General features: G+C 48.9%; 2 protein-coding genes across 9 annotated transcripts in view; both read right to left on the bottom strand.

The window, feature by feature from the left end:
- Slc12a3 (solute carrier family 12 member 3) overlaps positions 1-3,998 on the bottom strand; it is a 35,826-nt gene extending 31,828 nt beyond the window's left edge. For 2 of the 5 annotated variants that reach the window (XM_031336977.1, XM_031336979.1), the window contains exons 1-3: positions 3,700-3,975; positions 2,674-2,820; positions 1,409-1,484 (exon numbers count right to left, since the gene is read on the bottom strand). In XM_031336977.1, the coding sequence (XP_031192837.1) occupies positions 1,409-1,484; positions 2,674-2,820; positions 3,700-3,975 (499 nt within the window). Of the gene's footprint in view, positions 1-1,408; positions 1,485-2,673; positions 2,821-3,699 lie in introns of all 5 variants that reach the window. The other 3 variants (XM_031336980.1, XM_031336982.1, XM_031336978.1) reach the window with 3 other exon arrangements.
- Positions 3,999-19,027: 15,029 nt separating this feature from the next.
- Positions 19,028-21,833, bottom strand: part of Nup93 (nucleoporin 93) — a 103,551-nt gene continuing 100,745 nt past the window's right edge. For all 4 annotated transcript variants that reach the window (XM_031340902.1, XM_031340903.1, XM_031340904.1 and 1 more), the window contains one exon: positions 19,028-19,292. In XM_031340902.1, coding sequence (XP_031196762.1) covers positions 19,182-19,292 — 111 coding nt within the window. In that variant the 3' untranslated portion in view covers positions 19,028-19,181. The remainder of the gene's footprint in view (positions 19,293-21,833) is intronic.

Here is a 21,833-nt window from a genome sequence, read left to right as displayed (position 1 = left end):
TGACCCGAGTGCCTTTCTCTAAGCCTCAGTTTGTCACCTGAAGAACAGTGGGTTTCAGCCAGAGGCCGAGGTACAGGCCTGCCACCCCAGCATTTGGGAGGTAGGGAGTTCAAGGCCAGCCTGGGCAATAGAGAGAGGAGGCCTGGGTCAAAGCAGAAAGAAGGAACTGGGGCATGATGTCACATGTCTTTAATTCCAGCATTCACAAGGCAGAAGCAGGTGGATCTCTGTAAGTTCAAGGCCAGCCTGATCTACATAGCAAGTTCTAAAACAACCAAGTTTACATAGACAGAGACCCTGCTTCAAACAACAGCAACCCCCCCCCCCCACACACACACAGAAACCCAAATGTAAAACTCACAAAAAAATAAAGATTGGGAATATAGCTCAGTTGGGAGAGTGCCTGCCTAGCACAAGGCCTGGGTTTGAGCCCTCATAGCACATAATCCAGGCATGGTGGCACACACCTTTAATCCTAGTAGCTAGAAATCCTGGTAGCTAGCTAGAACTCTAAGGTCATCCTTGATTGTTACAAAGTGAGCTTGAGACCTGGGATATACAGGACTCTGTCTCAAAATGAAAACAAGAAGCGGGGGCACCTGGGAGTTAGCAAAGTGCGCAGTAAAGTGCTGGGCTTGCAAGCAGGAAGATCTACGTTTGATTTCTACAGCCCACACAAAAATCTAGGCAGGGTGGCATGCACCTGCAAGCCCAGTATTGGGGAGGTAGAGTTGGAAGATCCCTGGGGCTTGCTGGCCAGCCAGTCTAGCTTAATTAGTGAGAGCTGAGCCAATGAAAGACCCGTGTCAAAGGAGGTGGATGGCTCCTAAGGTACATGCCTGAGGATTCTACACAATCAAATACAAAGATGTGCATCAGAGCATATGAACATGCACACACACACACACACACACACACACACTTTTCCAGACTAGATAAGGTTGGTCTGTCTGCCTTCCTCGGTGAGCTGACTAACAGGAAGTTCAGGTGCCAATGTGTGAATAGTTCCCAGGCATGGAAAGGGCGGCACCCCCTTTGACAGTAAAAAGAAAGCAATAGTTACCATGTACTGAGAACCTTCAGGTACTAAAGCCTGTGCCTTATACACTGCACAGCGGCTCTGTAAGCAGGTATCAGACCCATCTACCCACGAAGAACCCGAGGCTACCCAGCATCTGAACCCGGGTCTTCTAGAGTCCCAGTTCTCGATAGAATTGGCTCACCGAGGTACCCCGACACTGCTGACTCTACACCCAACGGTCTCTTCCGCTCCACCCTCAGCCGTGGCCGCTGCCGTCCGAGGGTGTGCTGGGGAGGAGCGGGCCTAGCCTGGAGTCTCTACATCCCAAGGGGTTTGGACCAGAACTCAAGCACGTGTGCTTTCCCTTCTCCTTGTGGTGGCACTCACCGATGCCCGCCTGGGCCGTAATCCAGGGGAGCCGCAGGTAGAGGATCACACCCCAGATGTTGAGCATGCATCGGATCTGGCAGGAGAATGGAGTTTAGAGGCTTCCTGAGGGCCGGATGCGCGAGGCCTCAGGTGCTTGTTCCCGGGTCTAGGGAACACACTAGATTCTCTCTCCCGTGGGATTAGGCTGCCTAGCTTAGGGGCAAATGGGGAGGACAATTTTCATCCCACCTCCTCCTACTCTGCCAAGGAGGCCTGGGGAATGGCTTCAGTCTTCCCATCATTCACCCTGCTCCAAGCCCAAGACCCTGCGTCTGTCAGGTTCCAGCCATTGCCTTGGGCAGCTGTTGGCCCTGGGCATGGTATTCTGGAAGCATCAGCAAAAGCCATCTGAAGCCAGCACCCCACATAGAGCAGAAATCAAAGCTCAGCTTGCTTCCAGATTAAAGGCAGAGCCAGAGGTCATCACTGGAGCTGAAATTCCAAGTGGGAGGCCCTGATATGGTCTTTGGCCCTGCCAACTACTAGGGCCAGGTAGGGACGTCTGATCTTCACACTCATATTTCTGGGGCTCTCATCTGCTGAGATGAAAATCAGGGTGTGCCTGCTTCTGGCTAACACAGATTAGGGGTGTCCCAACTCTGATTGTGAAGCACCCGGGGGGTGAAAGCTATGGTCCTGCTTTCTCCTGTACCCCATCCCCACATCTTTGTAGAACCCTATATTGTCTTTCAAAGTCAAGGGCACTTGGTTCTTTACTACCTGAAGGCTTACTTATGCTTCATACTACAGCTAACGCTCCTCTTCCAGCAGGCTGTCGCATGCTTGGTATGACAGCGGAGGGGAGGGATAATAGATTTGTATGTTAGTGCTGCCCTCTAGTGGCCAGATGGGGAATTTCTTCTAATAACCCCCTAGCAGGCATTGATCCGAGAATTTTCACACCTAACGACTATTTTGATGCTCAGTATTACAAGTGAGGAAACCAAGGTAGGGAGTGGCTAAGTAACTTTCCTAAGGCTACAACATTAGTGAGTAGCTAAGCAGAGATCTCAGGATTAGATCTTGGCCAAGAACACACAAGAAGTTTGGGAAGCCTACACCAAATACAATTAACTGGAGGTCACTGCAGATGGAGAATCTGGGGGCCCAAACTGAGCCCAAGGTCTAAACTGCTCACTAGGGCCTGAGAGTCAAATCTGAGGATAAATGGGGCTCTACTCACTCCCTGTCTAGACATCAAGCCCCAGTCCACAGCCACTTACCATCACCCCCTTGACCCAGCCGAAGCGAACAGGTTCCCCAGGGCTCTTCTCGCTGTTGATGCCTGTCTCGTCTTCCACAAGTCCGTCTGTCAGCTCATGGCCTGGCCTTCCATCAAAGGCCAGGGCATGCAGGTGGCTACCTTCCTGCTGGAGGCCCAGAGACCAATAGGAGTCAGGAGATGGGGTTTTGGGCTGGTGTCTGCATTCAGTCCTGCCTGCCCCACTTTGCCACACAGGCAGCCTTTGGACAGCTTCCTGGGCACAGCGCTGCTTGAAGCTTGGAGAAACACCAGAGAGAGCAAGCAAGCTGAGCATCCAAAGTGCTTCTGCTCAAGGAGGCTCCTCCCCCTCTAGGGCAGACGGCTGAGAACTGACAAGCCTGCAGTCTGAGAAGCGACATGGGATGAGAGGTGAAGCAGTATGCCCCATGCCTCACACCGGGTCTCTGGCACAGATAGACTTAAACACAGGCCTGGATTCCAGCGGGGCAGTCTTCTGTTTCGTATCCCTACTGACTGCTGCCCACTCTGGGGCCTTCTGCCCAGCACCTCATCTCAGCATCCCTATTCAAACAAGGGGTCTTGTTTGGCCCCTTCAGAGGGTAGCTTTGAAACACGGAAGAGTGTTAGAGGTTAGGAGAGTTCCAGATCCAGAAACATCCAACTGTTGGTGAAATCATGAGGTGACAGGGATTGGATCCCCCAGCCTCCCAGACAGCGAAGCCAGTGAGCTGATATTTGAGAGGACCCATCATGCTCCCTCCCTCCCTCTCACAGTCTCTCTTAGCGGTGTGCAACCTGCACTTGTATAAGCTGCAGGCTATGCTATATCTGCACTGCCGGTCCCTGGATTATATGTATGTGTGCCCCCGAGCTTCATGGCACTTCTGTCCACTATTTCATTTGGGTATCTCGATCCTAGAGGACGATGCCCAGCCATCTTCACAACACGGATGACAGAAAATATTGGGCAATCATACCAAGGTCACATGGCCAGGAAGTGGCCAGGCTTTGAACTGCTGCTTACCTTAAGGAATGAATGCAGGTCAGCCAGGGTGGGCCGCACCTTCCGGGGCTCACCCGGCAGAGCACTGTTAGCGTAGTGTTCGTAGGCAGGCACCACATCTATGGTGTTGTAACCGAAGGTGCGCATGTACAAAGTGCTGCCGTGTGTCAAGTGGCTGGGCTGGCTGCTGTCACAGGCAGTGGGTGGGGGCTCGTCGCCTCCCATCAGTGTGCTGATGGTGAAGCGCCCACTGCACAGAGCATCGCCAGGCAGTTCTGTCACAGGGAGCTCTGCCATTATGGCTCTGGGTGTCAAAGGAGGAGACAGAGTGGGCAAGGGCACTGAAGGTGGCTTTATAGGCTGGGCAGCAGCTGGGAGAAGGCGGGAGCTTGGTCCAGACCGCCCATGGCAAGTGAGCAGGGTCTCTGCCAGGGTGGGGGGCGGAGCATAGCAACTGCTGTCCTGCCTCCATTTATCTGATCATTGACACAGGGGCTGCTCTGGAACAGGAGGGCTGGAGCCCCGAGCCACGTCCCCGTGTCCTGTAGTAGCCCTTCTAAGCCTAGGGTAGCAGAGGTTCTCTGCAGCTAGGACCCAGGAAGCAGCAGACATGAGAGAGGACCCAGACAAGGCCTGCTGCAAGTGCCTACCTACACTGTAGGTTAAGAGTCCTTGTGTTGGGGCACAGCGCATTTCTTTCATTTTATTTACTAGTTTGAAAGGATGTCATTTTAGGACATGCACATGAAAAAGGAAATCTGTCTTCCAATCTCCCTCCCTCACAGTCTCAGCGTCTTTCTTGATACATTTTGATATACATAAGCCATTATCACTAGTGGCCTCAAGCCTGACCTGCAGCCACCTCTTGACTGACAAGCCTTGAGGGCTTGCTCCTGGCCACTGGCCCCTAGGGCAGTCAGGCACAGTGCCACACCTGACCTACACCTTCGCAGGCTGGCCTATGGGGCTGTAGTTTGGAGCCCAGAGCGACTGTCCTTCCTTCCCAGGAGCCATGCAGTGTTCCCATGAAGTAGGAGGTCTGGTCACAGAAGGCTCCTAAGCCATTGCAGGGACAGTGCCCTGGGGTATGAAAGAGACCCTGGGCCTTGATGCATGAATTAATGGATCCTTGATGTATCCTAAGAAAGCAATGGACTTGTGGCTGTGAGGGTACCCAGAGTCAGCCCTCACATTAATGGCTCCACCCATAACTATCTTTCCCTGAGAGGCTGGGCATTCAGTAACCCATGGCTGTGAGGCATAAAAGCCTGGCATCCTGCTGGGCAGTAGTGGCACATGCCTTTAATCCCAGCACTTGGGAGGCAGAGGCAGGCGGATTTCTGAGTTCAAGGCCAGCCTGGTCTACAGAGTGAGTTTCAGGACAGCCAGGGTTACACAGAGAAACCCTGTCTTGAAAAACAAAAACAAAACAAAAAAGCCTGGCATCCTGCCCTGTCTCTGAAGAACCACCCAGGGTTTCCCTTGAGGCTTAGGGCCTCCCCTACAGCCTGCCCCCTCTGCCCTCTCAGACACATGCCCTGAATTTGCTTCTCAGCCAGGTGACCCAGCCCCTTACAAGAAAACAAGACGACTGTACATGTTTCTTGCTGCTTTATTGACTATAACAAAGACTTGGAACGGACCTTGTCCATCAACAAACAAATGGATAATAAAAACTATATGTATAAATCATATATGCATAAATTATATATGTATAAATTATATACATGTATGCATGCTACTCAACTATTAAGTTAAAATGTTTTCAGGAAAATGGATGGTCTCAGAATGGATATTAGGTGAGATCACACAATCTCAGAAATTCTCCCGAATGTGGAATCTAGCCAAAAATATGTGTATGTATAAAAACAAAAGTATGTGTGCAAGTTAATAAAAGGAGTGTAAGAAAGGCTGAATATAAAGGAATGAGGAGGGACTGGACGCAGGGCAGGACACAGAAAGGGGACAGAAAGCTCGTGGTTTCCTAGTTCTTACTCTGTCACAGTTTTTTTTTTTTTTTTTTTTTTTGGTAGACAATTGCAAAAAATAAATTCGATATTAAAGGTGTAAAATTTAATGTGAAGCTCCACAGCTTCCATTTCTATGCCAATCCTAACTGTATAGAAGTTCATTAAATTGTATTGGCTTTGGGTATGGTTAAATTTTGTGTAGATCTTTTTATTAATTTGCAAGATTTTGTTTGTTTTGTTTTCTGAGACAGGGTTTCTCTGTATAATAGCCTTGGCTGTCTTCTAACTCATTTTGTAGACCAGGCTGGTCTCGAACTCCCAGAAATCCTCCTGCCTCTGTATCTCAAGCACTAGGATTAAAGGCGTGCACCACCACATCTGGCACAAGATTTTTTAAAACAAAGTTTATGAAATTAAATAAGATCTGAGGATTCTTGTCACTGTCCAACAGACCTTTACCAGTACCCCATGCTGTGTGGCAGCAGGAGCTGGGGACTCGGAGAAGCCATGGTGGAGCAAGAGCGCATGGAAAGATCAGACCAGACCAGCTGTGAAGTGAGCAAAGAGCTGCAGGAGTGGACCACTGGAGAAGGGTCAAAGTGTGGACAGCCAGGGAAGGCTTCCTGGAAGAGGCCTTTTATGTGCCTTGTTCCTATGTAGGCCTAGGGTGGGTGAAAGTCAGAAGACTGCTGTCCACTCACATACTGGGTCTCTGTTTAGAGCTCAGGCTCAGGCTCAGGCTCAGGCTCAGGCTTAGGCTCAGGCTCAGGCTCAGGCTCAGGCCCAGGCTCAGGATCTTCCAGAGGAAACTAGAGGAAAGCGCTCTGCTCCCTCCCATGGCTCTACCTCTCAGAGCCTACCAATATCCCCTAGAGGACCTGCCCCAAGGCATCCAGACCCTGCTATCTCCAACAGGAAGTTGCACTCTCTTGGGTGCTTTCAAGAGACCCAGATGCTACTCTGGGCTAGAGGGACCAGGGCAGATGTCTCTGGGAAGACGGTGCTGAGACCAGATAGAGACTGTCCCAGAGTCACCCTATGAGCATGGAGATGTTCTCAGACCTCAGTGCTCCTTGTCATGGAGGGGGCAAGGGTTCCCTCCAATTTCTAGGAAAGGAAGCCACAAAGGGGAGGCCTCTCACCATAGATTGTTCAGTGACTATCTCAACCAACCGGAGTTTCAGACAGGGACTCAATAAAAGCTTGTTGGTTGTACAGGGAATGAATGGAGGCTAGAATCAAGGAGAGCTAAGCCAGGCGGGGAATCCGTGGCTGGCAGGATTACCTTGAGACGGGCATGCAAGGAGTCTTTGGGGGTTCCCATGGCACACTTTCCTTGACAGCTCCCAGCAGGGCTGAAGGCCTGAAGTAAGGACTCAGAGGCCAAGGACCCCTCTGGGTCAGTTTTCTACCTTCTTGGCAGGAATGGTGAGATTTGGGGAGCCTCCCCCACACCACCCCCCAACAGGTCCATGGCCCTTGGGGTAGATCTTATCTTCTGAGTTTTAAACTGCCAGCTACCTGGCAAAAATCGCAGCCACCCAGCATCCCCACACCATTCCAACACACTGTGCGCTGGCAGCTACGGAAAATTCCTGATAAAGATCTTGGAGTAGGAGAGGCCAGGGCTGGTTTTCAGCCAGGAGTAAGAGGCTATGAAATTGCTGAATGACCTTGGCACATAAGTTCTTCCTTTCTCCAAAGCACTCGTGTTAAGCTGGAAGGGCTGTGAGGCTACTTCTGTAAACCTGCTGCCTCACTGCACTCTCTGAAGTAGAATGAGGTTTAGGCTGGATCCCTTGAAGGGCTTATAAGCAGAATAGCTAGCTGGTGACTGACACCTTGTGCCAAAGCACAGACCCTAAAGAGGGACTGCTTGCAACTGATGGAATGCCATACATCCTGGATCCAGCTTCTGAGAGGACACAGGACCCCTTCTCTGAGTACAGTCCTGAGATTGGACCTCAAGGAGTTTCCACTCTGTTTGTTTTTGAGGGGGGGGTATCTTTGAGCAAGTCGGGAGCCACACTGTACCAGGGCCAGCCAAGGACCAGACAGACTCAGAGATCAGAAAAAAAGTCCTGTGGCTGAGCCACAAGGACAGGATGGCAGGTCATAGCCTCTGAACACTAGGCCTGAAATCTTCATGGCCACAGAGGCCCCTCCAAACAGTTCCTCCTATATACTGGACCCTGAGCCTGGAAGCTCAGAGTATGAAGCCCCAGCAGAGGAAGGTACCTCACAGGAGATGGAGGCTGAGAGGAAGCTGGACAGGGACAGAGAAGGAGGTGGGTTGGCTGGAAGAACAGAGACTTGGTGGGATAGCAGGCTGGGGGGTCATCTATCCATTCCACCTTATTAGGATTATTAGGTAATTAACATATACAATTTTCTGTGCTGAGTAACCTCCTTCCCATCCTCCCCAAAACAAAGGCCTGTCCTCCGGAGGGCTCACATTCTAGAGGGAGAGACGGGCAGCAACAAACAGACAAGCAATCATCAGAATACACTTAGTGATACATGCTATGAAGAAAATAAAGCTTTCCTTAGGTAGGGCCTCTAGGTCTCTCTGTGGATGCAAATCCTGAGCTTGGCCACCCATATGTGAGCAGGAACTGCAAGGGGGTGGGGGTGGGGAGATAGGCAGGAAGAAAGGGAAGGCTCTAGACAAAAGGTGGCTTGGGCTTCCATCAGAGCAGGAAGGCCTGTGTGTTAGGATGAGGAAGGCAGGGTGTGCACGTGAAAGAGGGAACCAGGGCCTCACAGACCAACTTATACATGGCAACAGTACTGTGTCCTGAAGACAGAGATGATGGCATTAGCATTTTGTATGAAGCCAGGTGGTTTTTTTTTTTTTTCTTTTGAAGGTGGGGTGGGAGAACCCCTTGGGCGAAGATGTTTCCAGCAGGGATCCTTGACAGGAAGGGCTTTGGATACCAGGATGAGGAACTGCTTTTGTCCTGGGTGTTTTGGTGCCAGGAGCAGCAGTTGAGTGGTGTACATCAAATCTAAAGGAGTGGGGCTGGGGAGGGCTAGCAGGTGCCACAGCATGGTCAGATAAGAACAGGGGAGCGGGCCCACTTGCTTCCTTCTTACTGCACATGGATTAGACCCTCTCAAGAGCGCTGACTCTGAGATCATACCTCCGAGCCTTCATGGGCTTGGGCAGACAGGGGGAGGGTAGACCCTGGCATTTGCCTAAAGCTCCCCAGGTGATTATGAGGAGATGTATGATAGAGAGGCTATGGGCTACTGAATATCATCTTTCACAATCAGTTGTCCCAACCCACCCTGTCCCCAAGTTCCTGGGTCCTGCAGTCCCACGACGCTTGCCTGGAGAGGATGGGTAGGGTGCAACCCTGGTGTCGTGAAATAGCCGGGTAAGAGGATGCGCTGCTCGTCGGCCTGATTCACAACACCAGCTGCAGCAACCGTACCAGAATTGCGTGGCTTCTTCCTGGGGGCGTGGCTCCTCCAGTTCGGACACAGTGGAAAGCCCATGCTGAGATCTTCCCTGGCCAGGAGCTGCCCTGGGCGAGAACCCTGCAGAAGTCTAGGGTTGCCAAACATGGAACCGGATCCCTGCCCACTAAGGGCTCACAGGCTTGATGACCCCACAAAAGAGAAACAGATCTAAATCCTACTCAGTGTAGGGACAGAGAAGGCACAGAGATATCAGGTCCATAGCATCCCTGGAAAGGCAGAAATAGGGCTGAACTGCTGGGAACTCATAGAGCCTTGAAGAGCACAAAGGTTTGCCTGCTGTAATCCTGGTCCTTTTACCTGGACAGTATTAACAGTAGCTAGACACCAACATGCCTTGAAGCTATGACCAGCTGAAGCAAAAGGGAAATGGGCAGACATTAAGACATCTGCATGCTTGAAGAAAGGACTCCTGACTGTTTCTTGGCCTTCTGGCTAAGATCAAGGGGAGGAAGGACTCCTGGCTTCTTTTTCTTCATGGACAGATTAACTGTTTAGCCACTACTCCCCCTACAGGGTCCCGAGGCATGAGCAATGCATTAGACCTAATGCAACTGTTTTGGAGCATAAGTGGAACAAAGTATGTCAGTGACCTCAGATGCATGCAATTCAGGACCCTAAATCATAAGTCATAACCAAAGCATAAAAGTATAAAATCTTTGGATAAAAATACCACATGGGTTCCTCTGGCTGGGGCAAAGATGCTATAAGGTGTTCGTAATATCTCAAAGAAAAGAGAGAGAAACAGTAATCAAGCTTGGAGCTTTTGGTAGCTAAGGTAAACAGCAGAATCCTGAAGAGTGATCACTGTTTGCTGAGAGCTGATTTTCTTTCTAGGTTTTTTTTGTCTCATAGGATAGTAAGTCTCTATCAACCCCTTAGCCCTCCATGCAGGCTTAGCTGCAGTTTTCAATGCAGGGCTGTTCTGAGCTCCGTGCTGCTGCAGCTGCACAAACTGAAGTAGCGAGCCCAGAGAACTCAGGTTCCAGTAACAGGTAAATTCTTTCAGCCCAGTGATTCTGCCAGGAAAGCAATGATTCAGCGCTGTTTGCTTCTCTTACGTATAGACTTTCATTATAAAAGTTTTTTCGGCTTTCTAACTTTCTGGGAAACTCTTCCCCGGAACCAGGGGTGAGGGGGAGGAGACATGGCCATTCTGTCTCGTTTCGAGTTCCAAAGGTACATTTTTAAACAAGCTTTTTCTTGTTTTGTTCAAGCAGTCTCAAACTGGGTATGGTTGCCCATGTCTGCAATCCCAGAACTCAGGAGGTAGAAGTCAGAGGATTGGGAGCTCAAGGCTATCCTCGGCTACACAGTACATTCAGGAGAGCCTAGACTACATGTCCCCAAACAAAACAAAAACCCGGGATTTTACTATGTAGCTCATGGTAGCCTTCTTATTTTTATTTTAAGACAGGGTGGTCTTGAACTCGTGATCTTCCTTCCTTCACCTTCCAAGTGCTGGAATTACAGATGTGCAACACCACCAGGTTCAAACTTTTTAATTTTTTTTTTCTTATTTTTCAAACAGCCTTGCAATATAACCATGGCTGGTCTGGTAACTGCTATGTAGCCCAGGCTAGCCTCAATGTTGCAGCAATTCTCCTGCCTCAACCTCACAAACACTAGGATTATAGGCTTAGTGATCTTGAGATTTTGGATCCCAGAAGCTCATGACTGCTCCTACAACAGGGACATTGGAAACATAACCTCAGCGTTGCTTCTAAAAGCCCAGTACCTTGTTAGCTCTATGACAAGCCTGGTCCAAGCTGCAGAGGGAATGGGAAGAGGGTTCTTGTCATACTTTGAGACCTGGGTGTCAGTCTCACCACCTGACAAATGGAGAGAACCTTCCCTCTGTGGGCTGACCGTCAGGCAGGGGCCTAGAAGGACATTCATAGTGTTCTGCAATCCCTCTGTGGGCTGACCGCCAGGCAGGGACCTGGAAGGACATTCACAGTTCTGCAAACAGAAAGGGTTTGTGTGTTTCTGGACTCAGCTCTTCAATGACCATGAAAAGCAGGTGTAAGAAAATAAATGCCTTGACTAATGAGATTAGCTGAAGGCATGCTTTCTGGTGAGCAGCCGCTTCGATGCTAGGCTGTGGGCAAAAGCAGGACAAGGAGGCTCAGATTCCAAGCAGGAAAAAAAAAAAAAAAGAGTTGGCTGTGTCTGCAGGTGAGAGGCTGCAGGATACAAAGCCAGAAAACACTCAGAGAATTCTAGGAGTGCAGCGCATGGTGCTTGCATGATCTGCCCATCTCTCAAGCTCTCTGAGTTCCTGAAACTCTCCTACTACTGGCCTCCAGCTGGGGACAGCTGCTGAGGACATCTGAGCTCAGGCTGCAGAGCTGGGCACTGGCTCCGCACTGGCTCCAGGATGGCTGGAGCAGGTCCCACAGCGTTTGTAGTCCCCATAGGAAGCTGCTTAAGATTTCAGGGAATGAACCTGGGTTCTTGGCCCCAAGCTTGGACTTCATGCTCCAGGCACTGAAAGGCTCCTGGAAGGCCCCAGTCCTCAGTCAAGGCGCAAGAAAGCAGGCACAGGTGGATATCTTAGATTTGGGCTTAGGGATTCAGCTCAAGTTAGCAGATGTCATTCACCTATGCTACCTTAAAAACATGACCTTGACTCCTCTGTGACAACTGTTTACATCTGATGTCATTTTAAAAAAGCATGTGGATGGATGGGCTGCTTTTAACCATGGTGGGGGTACTGAGCAAGGTGACCCAATGGGCCTAGGCCTGGTGAACTTTTTCCTAGCCGGGCTGAATTTATTTTCACCTTTATCACAACTCAGAGGTTTTTCTGAAGAAACTGCTGTGCTGTGGAGTAGAGGCTGAGAGGCCTACCTCACCACTCCCTGCGGTCAAGTCAGATCGATGCTTCCTGGTCCTGCTAGGGGAGGAAAATCACTCAAGAAACATCTGAAAAACAACAGCCAGTATCTAGGCTCTCCAGTCAGATGGCAGCAAGACCCTCCCCCACCCCAAGAGCAACAGTTAGAGCCTCCCGTGTCACCAGGGCTGGGGGCTGCTGGGCTGGAGCTGACAGGAGGTGTAGCACTGCAGCCCAGAGGCTGGCTCTTCTGGCTAAAGGAATGTTGACTTTGAAGTTTTCAAAACCATCCTTTATGCTGCAGGTAGGTTCTGAAGATCTCTTTCCTTCTGGTTGGATACTTTAGAAGCTGGCCCGCAGGCCTATGTGCTAATTCACTGCCTCAGCACGCTAATTGCTGCCCTGCGCTGACCAGTGTCCCCTCAAATTACTTACCCAATGTCTCTCTCTGCCTCATGGGTCACCCTCCCTGCTCCCCTCCTGGTCCCCACATACCTCTTAAACAAGGCAGCTACCCTATGATTCAGGCTGGCCACGGAAGGGATGAACACGAGGTCTGTGACCTCTGGCAGGTTCTCCTCGGCTTCTGCTGCTTCGAGCCACAGGAAACATGAACACATGTGCTGCACCCCTGGAGCATGAGAAGTGGCAGCAGACCAGAACTGACCTGGTGCCACATACATCTTCTGCTTGCCTCTGTGGGTCTGAATCCATGTCACATACGCACAGATAGCTCCTCCATCCCCAGTTCTGGAAATCCTGCCTTCCATCTTGCCCCCTTTTTGGAGGGCAATGCTGGGACTGAACCCATGACCCTGTAGGAGGCAGACAGGTACTCACCACTGAGAGGCCCAACCCCAGTCCTTTTATGTTTTGAGACAGGGTCTTGTTACTTAGTTGCCCAGATTGACCTCCAGCTTGCAACCATCCTGCCTCAGCCTACATAGCTGAGATTATAGGTATGCACTACCACACTCATCCTCATCCTTCAGTATCCCCTTCTTGTGGCGTTTCTTGGGCCTGTTTTATTACTGTTCGTGTATATACATTCAGATCCTCAGAAAATAGGGCTGTCCTCACAAATTGCCCCAGGATTTGTAGCCTCGAGGCTCCTGGTTAGTGCTCAAGGAGGCCAGAGAAGGCTTGAAATCAATCAGGAGACTCACTTGCAGGAGATCCCTTCACTATTGCTTGCCCCTAAAAGAAGGCAGTGACTTTGTTTTAGGACCATGTCCTTGGAAACTGGGGACACAGTGTAAACTGAGTCAATTGTCTGGCCTTGGGTAGGCCCTCAAACATTTGCTGAATTGCAATCTCCAATCAACAGTCCCTGGAAACATAGGAACCACCAGCTGAACTTGACACATCAGTATCTGTCCTCCAAGAGCAAAACCTTGGCCTACAGGCTGTGACCTAAGTGTGTGTCTTGAAATAAAAGAAGAAACAAAGGAAAAGCCAACCTTCCTGGGGGCTACTCTACCTGAGCCCGTGTGAAACCCTGTTGTGAAGGAAATATGCCAAACAGCAGAGAAAAAACACCCATCATCTTAGAGAGCCTCCTACACAAGGCAGGAAGAAGACGGATGGATGTAAGGTGACTTTTACCTGCTGATGGCTTCCAGAGTGATGGCTCCTGGTAGGCGAGTTGCTTGGATGCACTGACTTCCTAGGATCTGAGGGAGCTGGCACCCCTGCTTTCCCTGTGGCAGGGTGTCTCAGGGTAGAGAGGAACTGAGTTCCCAGCCCTTCCCAGAGCTCTGCCAGTGTGGCTCTGTGGCGTAGGGTGTTCCCTCCCAGCCTGTGCTCTGTGTCCAGGGCTCTGCTCTCTAGAGTGCCTCACTCTACTGTCTCTTCTATCTCTCATAACCCTTGGGGCAGTTTATGCTTCCAAACATGGGTGGCTGTAGTTACCACCAAAGGGGCCACATGCCACACATCCATCTGTGTTTTAGAAAACTGCTTTAAAGTTTTCTAAAAACCCAGCCAGCCCATTTGCTCAAGAGCTCATGGCAGGATCCCATTCCAAGTGTGAGTGGCAGCAGGGGCAGTGAGGAGGAGGCCCCTAGTGTGGCACTGCTGGAGAAAGAGACACGTAGGACAGCTGAGAAGGAACTTCCCCACAGTCTCCAGAGCAGTGGAGACGGCTCTCAACGGTGCTGCTGTGAAGCTCCCAGGCCCTGGGTCTCTCTTCCCAGCACCAGTCCATTTGCTTTCAAGGGTTTTTACAGTGAAACCTGGCCATTTCCAAGGAAGAGCTGAGGTGACATTCATGGTGGGTCAACAACGATCCCCATCTTTCTTTCTTTTTTTTTTATAAAGACAAGGTCTTAGTTGGCCTTGACTAAACTCAAGTGATCCTCCTGTGACTGCTTCCCAAATCGCTGGAACCACAGGTAGACTCAGAACTTTTCCATGAAAAAGGTAGACGCTTCGAGAAACAGCTCCAGTAGTCCTCTGTCTGACTCCACCCACTCACCAGCATCCCTTCCAAGGCCACACGCTGCCTTGCCAGCTTGCATCCAGGAGGTGCTGAGGCCAGAGGACATCATAAAACCTTCTAAGGGGTACGAGGGCATGGGTACTGGGTATGACTCTGAAATCAGCAGACTGCCTCCAAGGGACCTGCTCAGCTGAGGGCCCCAGCAAGAGCCATGACCAGTCTGTACTGCTGGTCATTCATATATCCCCAGGCAGAATACCAGAGCCCAGACCTCTACAGTATTCTTGGTTAAAAACATAGCAGGTACTGTCAAGAAACAGCTGTCCCAGGTCAGGCCCAACTTTTCCTGACATCAGCTGAGACACAGCCAGCCCTCACTATTGGGTCCCAAATAGAGGACCCCAGGCCCATAATGCCACTTGCTGGTTCTGTCATCAAAGTGCTCTTTATTGTCTACCACAGTTTGAATGTGAAGTTCCCCGGACACCAGACGGCTGGGTCTGAGGCCATTAATGACTTCAGAGCTTCCAAGCTGGGACAGAAGTCCTCTACTTACAGAAGCAGGTGGCTGTGACTGGAGAGACCAAGAGACTAGGGGCCAGGTAGGCCTGAAGAGCCTTACATACAGGAGTACAGAGGATGTGAGGAGAGGCACTTCTGTCACCTTCCGGGAGCCTCAGCTAGGGAGTTCCCATTCCACTGAAGAACAGAGCAAAGGGAGCACATGGTGCATTGGGAGAACATGTACTGGATAGACAGGGGTAGAGTGAAGGAAGCGTCCTGAACAGAGCAAACACAAGTTACTGCACGGAAAGGATCACACGAACACATACCAACTCTCCCACCATTCCCTCCCCACAAACACAAGACTGACCTCAGAAAGGCTACGAGGAAAGAAGAGAAGCTGCCCACCACATTCCCAACAGAAGTTACTCATCAAGCGAGGACTAACTGGGTCTTGCCTCCCCCTGCCTCCTTCTAGCATACAAAGTATTTGAAGCCTCTGATGGACAAATATGGCAGGTGACAGAAGAAAGGCCCTCTGGGGCCCCCAATTGCCTCAGTCAGTCAAGCTGCCTGAAGGCCAGTTACTGCCTTCTCATCTGGCTGCCATTTTTGCTACCTCTCAAGTGTGAATGGCAGCAGAGGGTTATCCAAGTAGCTGCAGAGCTCCTGGCAGCCTGCGCCAGGCCCTCAGCCTCCAGGTACTAAGTGCCAGCAGATACAGAGCCAAAGGCACACCAGACAAACTGCAACTGATGCTGTCATTTGCACCTAGAGGTGACTCTGTGTTCATTTGCTAAATGTGTCCCCAATGAAGGAGCTCATACAACCTTTTGCCTAGGCCAGGTCTTCTGGGGCCCCCAGAAGGCTACAATATATTTACTTTGAAGCTAGATACTCCTATCAGATCTGCAACAAGCCCTTCCTACTGCAACAAGCCAGTGAATGTCAATAGTCAATGTTTTTACCTGCCTCATGCCCAAGAAACACATGCTCAAGGGCAAAAGCAGCCAGGAACAATGCATGCCAGAGAATGCTGGGTCTCTGCCCACACCACACTACCCCGAGGTATGCAACAGTATTCAGTCTTGGGGTCTTCACCCATCACCCTACCTGAGGGACGACTCAGTTCACCCTGTAGCCAGTCAGTCAACACTACTTTAGCATGCTCAGGGCAACCTGCCAGTCTTGGGCTATTTGTAGCATAGTAATCAGCAAGCGTCAGGCATGAATGGCATGGATAGAAGGAATAGACTCATGGCAAGATATATGAAATACCCAATGAATTATAGACAGAGGCTCTGATGCCCAAGGGAAAACATGGGTGTGGAGCCTAGGGCAACAGGAGCTGACACATTCAGCTAAGTTAAACTTGAGGGTTTGGGCCAGGAGCAGTTATTCAACAAGAATAGGCAATTCTGAAATCTAAAGCAAGAACAAACACACCTTTGTTTTGTTATTTATATCAGGCAATACTGGGTACTGTGAGAATACCCATAATTCTTTGCTTAAAATATCCTAAGCCCTAGGATGTAAAATGACAGGGCTAAAACATCATAGCAGTAACCATAGAACTCCTTTGGGCTCCAGTCTGAGTTTACATGGCACAGGAGTGGGGCCTGCTTCCTGCCTCCAGTGTGAAGAAGTTTCCCACCCTTCAATGAACCTCCCAGCTCAGGAGCTGCAAAGCCAGAAGACTCATTCTATGAGGGTCCTCCAGTTCTACCTCACTGTTCACTTGAAGTTACCCAACTTAGCAGTTTACTTAGGAGCAGGAAGAAAAAAAAGCTAACTTGGGGGTGGAGGAGTGGAGAGGAGGAGGGAGGTGAGATCAAATCTCCAGGCCCAAAAAATGTGCTGGGTCTCCTAACTCTTACCTCCCCTATGATGTCCCCAGGAGTTAATTATGAGCTCCTGAGGCAGCCTCTTACCCTGTCTGTCTCAAAACACCCTTGATTTTGTTCAAGACTAGAGTCTCGGCCCTGGAAAACAAGAGACTCCAGGAGCCATTTTCTCCTCATTTCTCTAAGTAAACAATGAAATCACAATGCATCAGTCAAGAATTTAGGTCTCTGAACAAATGAATGGAGGTAGATTAAGCTAATAATCTGCCACAGAGTCATGCAGTCAACGAACATGCATGACTTCTGGGAACAAGAGAACCAGATGATGTCATTGACTTGCAAACTCAAGTTGTTCTCAGCTCTACACAGGCCCAGCATGCGACATGCAGTCACAGAATCAGCATACAGAGCAAGCGCTGTAATTTGCTTGTTGGGGGTTTGACTCTTCTGGAACAGTACCTCATTCTTCCCACAAAGGTCTCCTAACCTGCTGGCCGCTGACTATAAGCAGCTGCTTTTCTTTCCTATTGGCTTTTAGTCTCATTTGGTTTCTGGCAGGATATGTGCAGTTCTATATGCAGCCAGACTGCATAAAGTAAAGACAAATTGACAATTGACTCTCCATGGAGTGAAGAAGAGACAAGCCACAGAGGCCACAACCAACTCTAGTCTTGTAGCATTGTGGTAAAAAAGCCAATTTAAAGAAATAAAGTTAGGGGGCTGGAGAGATGGCTCAGCAGTTAAGAGCACCGATTGCTCTTCCAGAGGTCCTGACTTCAATTCCCAGCAACCACATGGTGGTTCACAACCATCTGTAATGGGGTCTGATGCCCTCTTCTGGTGTGTCTGAAGACAGCTATGGTGTACTCATACACATAAAATAAATAAATCTTTAACAGAAAGAAAGAAAGAAAGAAAGAAAGAAAGAAAGAAAGAAAGAAAGAAAGAAAGAAAGAAAAAAAGAAAGAAAGAAAGAAAGAGAAAGAAAGGAAGGAAGGAAGAAGGAAGGAAGGAAGAAGGAAGGAAGGAAGAAGGAAGGAAGGAGAAAGAGAGAGAGAGAGAGAGAGAGAGAGAGAGAGAAAGGAGAGAAGGAAAGAAAAAGAAAGAAAGTTAGTTACATGCTACAACAGTCTGGAGTACTCTCATTACATCATGTCAGCTCCTGGGGCACATAAGTGAGCTACACCTTGCTCAGATACACCTACAGAGCTTGCCTTCTGTGACTTCAGAGTAAAGCTCAGGTTTGGGTCCCACTAACAAGATCAGACCAAAGAAGGAAGATAGAACATGACCTGGAGGACCCTCAAGTAATTCCCTTTATGGATTATGAAATCTATGGTCCATTATCACTCCATTAGCCCTTTCCCAAAGGACAAGATATGGAAATGACAATCCTGTGATAAGAGATTTCTCCCTAGGAACAAAATCCTTTTTGGAGAGCCTGTGGGAAAATGTGTTCCTGAAGAGCAGACCTTGCTCAACTGGCTGACTCAGGAGCAAATGCTCATTTTGATCTTTCTAGTTTAGTTCAGGACTATTGGTCCTGTGGGAGAAGTAGGATCAGTAACATGAATAACTACTGCCCCGGGATCAAATACCCAGAATGCAGGTGCCAAATGGTTTCTGTATCTGAGACATGGAGAATGAGCCCATGAGCTTGCTCTCATGAGTCTTGAAGGTATCTAAGTAGATCAACTGAGTGCCAAAGGAATAGAGTGTGAAGTCAGCTCTCCGCAGAGCAGAGGAGTGGATGGGCTCACCACTCCGCACCATGAGCTGGGTACCTGCATCTCTTTTATTCCAGCAGTCCCAAGCCCATGCTTTGATCCATCCCTGGATCGAACACCAGCAGACTAATCATCTGGAATCTTGGCTGAGGAATGAGGGGTGGTGTGGCTGGATGACCTCAAAGGCTACTCAAGAGAACACCAGTACTTGGTATTCCACCCAAGGCTGGCTTCACACTCAACTACCCTTGTGAAAATGCACAGTGGCTCTGCTCTATGGACTATGGCATCTGAGTGAATGGGAGTCCAAAGGCTTTGATTCCTTGCTCATGGGGGGTAACTTTTTAATCATTTAAAGTCACATTGGCCAGTTTCACACACCTAAGTAACCTCTCATTCTCTGGCCTCAAAACAATTGTGGACAACATTTCCCAAGTAAACACACACACACACACACACACACACACACACACACCAAAACAAGAAAACAAGCTAAAATTTTAAAGGAAAAAAAAAAAAGGAAAAAGAATGTTTAAAAGAAATACAAATCAAAGAAATTTATTGGTATTGACAAAAATACATAATACAAAAAACAAAACACAACACAACAGAAACAAAACTGGAAACCCACCCCAGCTGGCCCACGTGCCTAATATACTGACAGTGTGCAGTCCCAGATCCCATCAAACACAGCGCTTAATTCATGAGGACCTCCATCTGCACCAGCCTGGCATTAGTGTCCCCAGACGTCCGGTACGGTATCATCCCAGCAAAGGTAATCAGGGCTCTGGCTTGACTTCGGAGTTGCTGAGAGAAAAGGGATCAAGACAAGAAAACTGGTTAACTACAGGTCAGGGTGAGGCACCCACCAGGCTCTTCTATGTTGTACACTCAGTGTCAGAAATGCCTCTGCTTCCACTGTCACATTATTCCAGCTTCATGTCCCTTTAACAAAACTTGCCCACTGGGGCCCCTTTCCAGAGGGTCTCAAAACTTTTGACTGAACAAAGGCTGGAGACTGCCAGAAAGCTGTCTCGGCTCAACACGGCTGAAGCAAAGCTTCAGATCGTCTGTTCGTTTCCTGAGCCTCGCTCTCTCCTAACTGGTTTGTTCATCATCTCCGCGGGGACCCTAGTGTCCAGTGCCCTACAGAGCCCTGGCAGTGCCACCCTGCAGGCTGTGTCCCTGCAATCTGAGTAACTCTTCTCGTCCCTTTCTCCCATTTCCCTCCTTTTCTCCCTTTAGGACGCATGGCACCTTTTTGAAAACATAGCACTTTATCAAAAACCAGATATTTCCATTAAGTGAAAAAAGAAAATCCAATTTCCAAGTGGTAAATTATTGAACATAGAATAGAGAAATTTAGGAGGGCGTGTACACTAGATTAGACTTAGGGTCCCGAGACACTGGCTTCGAGAGACACTGAGCTCTGTGGAATCAGGTTACTCATACTGAGATGAACCTTCTCATATTAGCAAGCAAGGAAGCAATCGAGATCATTCAGAGGAAAGGCCACACTTTTCTCAAGCAGGATTGAAACTTAAAGGCAAACTCCAGGGTCACTACCAGGTCCTCAAGGACCATTTCAGAAAACTGAAAGGCAGATTTTTCACCTGAAGTGTGAAATAAACTGTCAAGTGTATAGTGTTCTTAATGTCCTACCAAAAAGAAATCTTACTCTGTGATGAGAACCCTCATGGTATTCCTTTCAAGGTAAACAAAAACACCTAGCCAACCGTGCCAATTTAGCTTCCTTAAATGAGTTGTGGAGAAGGTTAGGCAAAAGGATTTGGCAGCACTTCATACTTTAAATTGAGCAGGAGGCTTTGATAAATAAGTTTCTATTGTCATCCATCTCTACCTCTCAGAGTAAAATAAAAAATACAGAAATACAGAATAGATCCGGCATATAGGCACATGCCTTTAATCCCAGCACTCAGGAGGCAGTAGCATGTAGCTCTCTGTGAGTTCAAGGTCAGCCTGGTTTACAGAGTGAGTTTCAGGACAGTCAGGACTATAGAGAGAGACCCAGCCTCAAGAAGGAGGAGGAAGAGGAGGAGGAAGAAGGAGAAGGAAGGAGAGGAAGGAAGAAGGAGGAAGAAGAGGGAAGGAGAAGGAAGGAGAAGAAAAAAGAAGGAAGAAAAAGAAAGGAGGAATAAGAGGAAGAAGAAAAGAGAGGAAGGAAGGAAGGAAGGAAGGAAGGAAGGAAGGAAGGAAGGAAGGAAGGAAGGAAGAAGGAAAAATACAGAATGGTAGGCTATGTAAAACTTTTCTCCTTGGCAGTGCTGGGATGGGATGTAAGAAGTCATGCACACTATACAAGTGTTCTACTACACTATGCTCAGAAGATCTGCTGAAAGGGCTCCCTCCAGATGAAGGAAGTGGCTGGCCAGAGAGCATCCTGCAGGGTCCTACTGACTTATAAAAACACACAATTGCTCAGAGCCTCCTTTGCCACTGAGCGGTCCTGCCAAGGGATAGGTCCAATGAGTGAGCTATTAATGGTATATTCAGAACACAGGCTCTTGACTCCCCAAGGGTAGCTGCATCTAGTGTCCAAATGGAACAGCACAGTGGCTCTCAACTTTCACAGGGGTTGCATATCAGACATTTACATTATGATTCATAACTAGCAATGTTACAGTTGTGAAGTAGCATCAAAAACTATTTTATGGTTGGGAGTCACCATAATATGAGATGTATTAAAGGACTGCAGCACTAAGGTTGGGAACCCCTGGACCAGCTGATCACTCCATGGAACACTCCCAGGCACTGTTCCCTCAAAGTGAGCATTCCTGCCCCTAGTCACAGACACAAGCTCTATCAAGGACAGCGTGGAAAGGGGACAAATGGACAACACACAACTTCAGAGAGAGGAGGTATGATTGTTTAACAGGTTCAACTCCCCCAAACAAGTTCAGGTAGCAGAAAATGCTCATAAAAGTCCCATAAAAATACCAGACTAGGCAGCTGGTGGCACAAACATGTAATCCTAACATGCAGGAATTTAAGTTCAAGACCAGCCTGGGTGACTGAGTAAGAAGGTGTCTCTAAAAGTGAGACATAGCTATTGTGGCTAAGAGAAAGGCAATTTAAACAAATTGTCCCCATAACCCCAAAACAATAATGACAACAAAAAGCCAGTGACTATCCTGCCTCTTGGCTTAAATGAGTCAAACCAATGGGGTATATACTGTTGAGTCCCAGGATCCAAACCACTAGACTACTTAGCATAGGTACAGATGGAAGCCCTACATGAGTCATACCCATCCTCTCCCAGCCCTCTGAAGAACCAGCCCTAGCTGGTTCCTTATGTCAGATCTCAGCTTCCAGTTGTAAGATGGGAAC

This window comes from Mastomys coucha, unplaced genomic scaffold (assembly GCF_008632895.1).
Source record: "Mastomys coucha isolate ucsf_1 unplaced genomic scaffold, UCSF_Mcou_1 pScaffold22, whole genome shotgun sequence".
Classification (NCBI taxonomy): Eukaryota; Metazoa; Chordata; class Mammalia; order Rodentia; family Muridae; genus Mastomys; species Mastomys coucha.
The sequence above is the reverse complement of the archived record's forward strand: the minus strand, read 5'-3'. Positions and strand labels throughout refer to the sequence as shown.